At 50.4% G+C, this 6,996-nt stretch overlaps 1 protein-coding gene across 3 annotated transcripts in view; it reads left to right on the top strand.

The window, feature by feature from the left end:
* The first annotated feature begins 6 nt into the window (after positions 1-6).
* The window catches only part of MFSD4A (major facilitator superfamily domain containing 4A), a 31,361-nt gene continuing 24,371 nt past the window's right edge, over positions 7-6,996 (top strand). For 2 of the 3 annotated variants that reach the window (XM_006922851.2, XM_025040506.1), the window contains exon 1: positions 7-275. In XM_006922851.2, the coding sequence (XP_006922913.1) occupies positions 46-275 (230 nt within the window). In that variant the 5' untranslated portion in view covers positions 7-45. The remainder of the gene's footprint in view (positions 276-6,996) is intronic. The other variant, XM_006922852.3, reaches the window with a different exon arrangement.

Genomic DNA, 6,996 nt, shown 5'->3' with positions numbered 1-6,996 from the left:
CGGGCTCGGGGCCAGCAGCCGCCAGTCCGTCTGCCAGCCGGGGCCATGGGCTGCGACGGCCGCTTGTCGGGACTGCTCCGCCGCAACCTGCAGCCCACGCTCACCTACTGGAGCGTCTTCTTCAGCTTCGGCCTGTGCATCGCCTTCCTGGGGCCCACGCTGCTGGACCTGCGCTGCCAGACTCACAGCTCTCTGTCCCAGATCTCCTGGGTCTTCTTCTCCCAGCAGCTCTGCCTCCTGCTGGGCAGCGCCCTCGGGGGCGTCTTCAAGAGGACGTGAGTGCCGGGCCCTCGCGGCGCAGACCCTTCCCTCCCTTGCCCTCCCCTGCCCTCCTCCCTTGTCTCTGCCCCCGCGGTGCTGGAGCTGCGACCACCCCCCTCAGCTCCCTAGCTGTGTCTCCCCTGCTTAGGCAAAGGCAGCCTCCCCCCCACCCCCGCCCCCTCCTCCCTCAACTCTACCCGGAAAACTCCCAAGACTGAAGGTGATTTCTGGATGATTTATCGGCCTTCACTCACCTCTGTGAAGGTGTAAACCTAGGCCTCACCCTTCTGACCCCACCCACACCCCACAGGGAGAGGGGTGATGGAGTTTGCAGAGGGACGAGTCTCTCCCTCCTGCGCAGCGGGTCTGAGGTTCGTCCTGAGCCCCTGTTGCCTGAGGCAGAATTGGAAGTGAAGTGGAAGGAGAGTAGGAGTGTCGCCTCAGAGGCCCTGCGAGGTGCCAAAGCAGGCCGAGGCTGACGGATCGCCCTGGGGCGCGTTCCACTCACACCATCAGTTCCGGATCAGCTGACACAGGCTGTCTTTCCCCCCACCCCCCCGAAGTGGTCCCGGGGCTTGTGGGTCCTGTGTGCTCCGGTTCTGGAGGGGCCAGGGTTCGTTCCTTCATTGGACCGTGGAGGCAGACTCCTTCTGCCTCTGAGACACACACACCGCCTCCCCACTTAGTCCTTGGAGGAAGATGCAGGGTGTCTTTCCCATTGCTTGGTAAATTGATCCTCTGTTCCTGTGCCAGGGTCCCTTCCACTCCTTCACCCCATATTACTCCTCCCTGGCCTCTCTACACACCGCAGGGCTCTGGAGCGCCTGGCATGGCCCCCTCTTTTGGATTCCATTGTAGAGCCTCATTCTCCTGCTCAGATTGGACAGGGCCACCTCCGAGGAGCCCTTTGGAAAGGTAGCAGGATCACTCTCCTAGGGCAGCGGGGGAAACAGACCCAAAGCAGGGGATAGATCACTTGCAAGGCATAGGCTGCTGGAGATTTCCCTGGTCCCAGCTCTGGGTTGGATGGTTTCCTGGATTGCACCGGCTCAAGCAGGCAGGCAGCCTGGGAACAAAACCACAGCTGGGCTATCCCAGAGAAACCTCTGGGGGCTGTTCTGGGCCAAGGGCTCTCACCCTTTGGCTCACTCCTAGAGGTAATCATGAGCGTGGGTTTTCCTGTCCACCTGGCTTCCAGAGCCGATGGAAGAGGGGGCACAAGTGTCATAGGGATGGGCCCCACCCAGTTTAAGCCACCCAACTGACAAATCATTATCAATTAGGGAGTGATTATCCCATTACCAAAGCCTCTCGTAAACCAAAGAATTCTCTTAAGAAGCAAGTCTCTTTGCGTACTCTAGTGTTTCTGTGGGTTTTGTACAGGATTGGATGTACATGAGATTCAGAAAATCTTAAAAAGCTCAAGATCCATTCTGCTTCTGCCTAGAGGTTTTTTTAAAATTTATTTTTCAATTACAGTTGACATACAATTTTATATTAGTTTCAGGTATACAACATAGTGATTAGACATTTATATACCTTGCGAAGTGATCACCCCAATAAGTCTAGTAACCCTCTGGCACCATACACAGTTATTTCAATCTTATTGACTATATTATTGTGCCGCATGTTACATCCCTGTGACTATTTTTATAACTTCTTAATCCCTTTCACCTTTTTCATCCATCCCTCCAACTCCCCTCCCATCTGACAACCATCACTTTGTTCTCTGTATCTATGCATTTGTTTCTGTTTTGTTTGTTTATTTTACTTTTTTAGATTTCACATAAAAGTGAAATCACATGGTATTTGTCATTCTCTGTCTGATTTATTTCACTTGGCATTATATCTTCTAGGTCCATCCACGTTGTTGCAAATAGCAAGAGTCTGTTCTTTTTTATGGCTGAGTAATATTCCATTGTATATATGTACCACCTCTTCTGTATCCATTTGTCTATTGATGGACGCCTAGATTGCTTCCATGTCTTGGCTATTGTCAATAATGCTACAGTGAACATAGGGGTGCACATATTTTTTAGAATTAATGTTTTGGATTTCTTCAGATAAATTTCTTCAGGAATGGAATTGCTGGGTCATATGTAGTTTTATTTTTTTAATTCTTGAGAAATCTCCATACTTCTTTTTTCATAGTGGCTACACCAATTGACAGTCCCACTAAGAGTGCACGAGGGTTCCCTTTTCTCCCCAACACTCGTTGTTTGTTAATTTATTGATGATAACCATTCTGACCGGTGTGAGGTGATATGCCTAGAGGTTTAATTAGAGATCTATCAAGGTGTTTTTCTGTTTTTTCCTTGTTTTTTAAGTATTTTGACTTACAAAAGCTCCCTTCCCTAGAACTTTTTAGGAATATGTGTAGTGCAAAGAACAGGAAAGGGAATGAGGATAATTCTAAATGGCACGTTGGTGTGCCAGATTTTGTGAAAAGGGCAGAGATACACATCCAACTGGGCCATCTCTTCCTCACTTGCTTTGCCCCATCCTCAGGGTTCCTCACTAAGCGGGGGGCTCTGACAGGTAGTAGAAAGGGTCCTGCAGCAGGGAACCAGCTCATAGGAAAAAAATGATAATGGTAGCAATAATAACCAACGTTGTTGAGCACTTACCGGATGCCAGGAAAGTATCTCATTTGTATCAATATCATCTTCACAACAACCCCGAAGAGTAGTGTTATTATTTACCTCTTATGCAGAAGGAAGCTAAGGCGCAGAGAGTTAAGAGACTTGCCAGGTTCGCACAGCTATTAAGAAGCCTAGCGAGGATTTGAACCCAGACATTTGTCTCTAGAACCAGATACTTTTGAAATGCCTCTTGCTTTATGAATAGTCAGCTTCAACTCAGCAGGGTTCAAATTATACCCCATTTTCTCCAGGCACAGGCATGAGCTGACTATACCTGAGTTGACACCTGGAAAGGAAACTGGGCCTTTGGGGCTTCCTGCTGGGATCTGAGGGGTGGGAGTAGAGTAAGGTGGGGAAAGTAGGTCTTATCAGTATTTCAGGTTTAAATTCTGAACCTCAGTCCTCCCATCCCCGAGTTAAAATGTCCAAAGACATTCCTTTGTTTAAGAGCAAAGCAGACTTCAGTGGAAATGGAGGGATATTACAGGGGTGGCCTGTATATAGGTGGGACTCACCGCCTAGCTAGGGCTGGACAGCCCATCATGATTCCCCATCCCCCAAACAAACAGAACCTTCACCAGCCCTGAACCCAGTCTCTAAAGCTTGATTCCTTGGGGCCTCCCCACGTCTCAGTTAAAATGCTAACACTCCTGCAAGTGCTTTTCAGCTTAAGTGATTACTGGCTTGTGCACCAGGCTAGTGCTTGTCATTTGGGGATTGGCTGAACGGGGAAAGGGCCAGCTGTTGCAGGGGAGTGGGAGGAGAGGAGAGTCAGGCAGCGCTTCTTTCTCTAGGATTCCTGCTCAGTCCTGCCTATTGCTTGGCCTAGACTGAGGGCCAGGGCTGAATAGGGTGCCTGGATGCCTCCATAAGGACATGCATTGGAGGGACTGGGTATGGAAAACCTTAGAGGTTAAATGGGTTCAGGGGAGAATAGGAGCCCAAAGAATTCACTACGTAGGCATAATCATTAAGCATTGCAACATTTAACACACACACACACACTCTCTCTCTCTCTCTCTCTCTCCCCCTCACCCCTCCTTCCCTCCTTCCCCCTCCCTCTTTCTCTTTTCTGGCTCCTAGCATAGACAGAGATCTTGAAGGAGGCCACTATATGCAGACCAATAAGGAGAAGGGTACAATCAGGGCCAGAAGAATCAGGACTTGACCTTCCTTAGGAGAGCAGGAAATTGGTCAAAGAGAACACAAAGCCACTTGGCTGGCAGAGTGTACAGGTATGTGTTTTGTCAGGCAGGAAAAAGGAGGGGGTATTTAGACAGAAGGTTAGGGTTTCTTTCCTGGTTTCTTGGGGACCTGTCTAACCACCCTGGGCAGTTTGGGAGACCCCTTTATCTCAAAGGCATCAGGGCAGATAAATGGCTTTCACAGTTTCCCAGCCTCTTCCCAGCCTCGCCTCAGCCTCAGCCTCTCCCCGGCATGTGCCCTCTTAGCCGAAGGCTCGTTGAGTTCTTCCCCACTTTGCTCTATTCGCTATCTCCTTCTCTACCTTTCTTCTCAAATTCCTGCAAGTACCGCCCTACCCAACTGTGACCCAGCTCCGACCCGCTCCTGCCCCTTGCCCGAACCTAGTCTTCTGTGCAAAGTTCTTCAAGCCACTCTCAGACCTGCTTCCCCAAGATGCTGGCACCTGCGGCCCCTGGAACACAGCGTAAAAGCCTGTTTCCTCCTCTGAGCTGGGCCTTGGTTGGTTTCCCTAGAAAGCCTGTGCCTCCCCCTCCAGCAGCTTCTCCACCTTCAGCATGCAGCAAAGCTGGGCCGAAAGCTACCGGGGGTCTGCCACCAGCCATGGTTCTTGCTTTAAAAACCTGTCTCGGCATGGAGTTGCCACATGACCCAGCAATTCCGCTCCTCAATATACGCCACAGAGAACTGAAAACATATGTCCACACAGACACATGTACATGCATGTTCATAGCAGCATTATTCATAATAGCCAAAAAGTGGAAACAAACCAAATATCCAGCAACAAAACGTGGCACATCCACACAATGGAATGTTATTCGACCATAAACAGGAGTGAAGTAGTGATACGTGCTGCCACGTGGAGGAACCTTGAAAACAGTATGCCGAGTGAATGAAGCTGGACACAAAAGATGACATACTGTATGATTTCATTTTAATGAAAGTCGAGAATAGGAAAATCTGTAGATAAAGAAAGTAGAGTAGTTGTTACCGAGGGCTGGGTGTGGAGTGACTGCAAATGGGTATGGGTTTCTTTTTGGGGTGATGGAAATGCTCTAAATTTAGATTGTGGTCATGGGTTTACAACTCTAAACATACTAAAAACCATTGAATTGTACACTTGGAATAGATGAATTTTATGGTATGTAAATTATACCTCAATTTTTTTTTTTATTAAAAAATATCTCAAAACTCATCCCACCCCTTTATTCACTCATTCGACAAATATCTCTTGAGCCAGACCCTACGTTGGGTGTGAACACAACAGACAAGCTCCCTGTTTTCAAGCAGCTTACATTCTGAAGGACCATTTTAGTGAAAGGAAGGAAATAAAGCAGAGTAAGGGAGAGTAGCAGAGATAGGGGAGAGTAACAGAGGTAGTCAGGGAGGGCCTCTCTGAGGAGGTGACATCTGAGCTGACACCTGAATGGCAGGAGAGACATGGATGCAAAGAACTTGGGGAGAGGCGTTATAGGCTGACAGACCTGCAAGTCCAGCCAATGCGTCAGGAGCTCTCCCTGTCACTCGCTGCGAGCCCAACGCCCATTGGGCTGGGGCACGGCATCATGCAAGGGCGGAGCTTCAACTCGAATCTACCAGGGCGGTCCTGCCTTAGACTGGGATGTCTCCAAGACAAGCTTGGCTGTTCCTTCCTCTGGGTAGCTTCAGCCTTAACACAGGTTCCTGAACGAGCTGGGGAGTCAGTGTAAGGGTGATTCAGCTAAAGGGGGGGCCTCTTCTTCTCCGGCCCCTTCCTCAGTCTAATCTGCCTCTTCCTTATTGCCCTGGCTTGAGCTGCTGTCTCCAGCCTGCCCTCGCTCCCAGGGGGTGTCTCCTGGTTTCTTGTCCCATGCCCCCTACTCCTTTCTTTTGCGGGCAGAGAGGTACTGGGGATGCCTCTGACTCCTCCTGGGTTCTGTGCTCTGCCCCTCTCCCCTGGTCCTTCAAGGAAGGAGATCATCCAGGATAGGCAGGAGGATGCTCTGAGGTAAAAATGTGAGGAGAATGTCAATGCCCATCCCAGGGTCACTCATTCCATCTGGGGTTACTTAGTCTGTGGTGGCAAGGCGCTGGGCCTCAGCACCAATTTTCCCCACCCCTGGGGAGTGGAGGGCAGGACAGGCCAGCTGACACCTTACTGCTTGAGCCATTCCTGTTTCAAAGCCAAACAGCCCCTAGTCTTAATGGAACCAGGAGAGGGCCAGAGCGGATGCCCACAGCAAGGCCTGTTCAAGGTGATGGTATGCGCCCTCTGGGTAAGGCAGAGCACCTGGCTGACAGGGTCAGCAGTGTGCTCAAGGTCACACAGCAAACTGTGGGCCCAGCACCTCCAGCAGAGCCCCCCGCTAGGCTTGGGGAGGACCTGGCTCCCTGCCCTCCCTCCCTCCCTGTTTGTACCTTCTTTATGGAACTATTAATGAGTAACTTGGACATTTCTCAGGCTTTCAAGGAAGAATTCCCTGGACTGACTCTCTAGGCTATTCCTGGGAGGAGGGCCCCTCCTGTAATTGGCCTGAATTAACTTCTGAACCCAGGACCAGGGGAGGGCGGATCAATGACACCGCACTGGCCTGCCCTCCCTCCCTCCCTGTTTGTACCTTCTTTATGGAACTATTAATGAGTAACTTGGACATTTCTCAGGCTTTCAAGGAAGAATTCCCTGGACTGACTCTCTAGGCTATTCCTGGGAGGAGGGCCCCTCCTGTAATTGGCCTGAATTAACTTCTGAACCCAGGACCAGGGGAGGGCGGATCAATGACACCGCACTGGCCTTTGCCTGGACTGGAGGTCAAGAAACTGGATCCCGGCGTGGCAATACGGCTCTCTTTTTCCCTGTCTGGGCCTGGTTCCTGATCTGTAATCTGAGGGGTAGGCCTCTAAGGTCCCTGTC

The sequence above is a fragment of the Pteropus alecto genome, unplaced genomic scaffold (genome assembly GCF_000325575.1).
Source record: "Pteropus alecto unplaced genomic scaffold, ASM32557v1 scaffold359, whole genome shotgun sequence".
Lineage (NCBI taxonomy): Eukaryota > Metazoa > Chordata > Mammalia > Chiroptera > Pteropodidae > Pteropus > Pteropus alecto.
The sequence above is the reverse complement of the archived record's forward strand: the minus strand, read 5'-3'. Positions and strand labels throughout refer to the sequence as shown.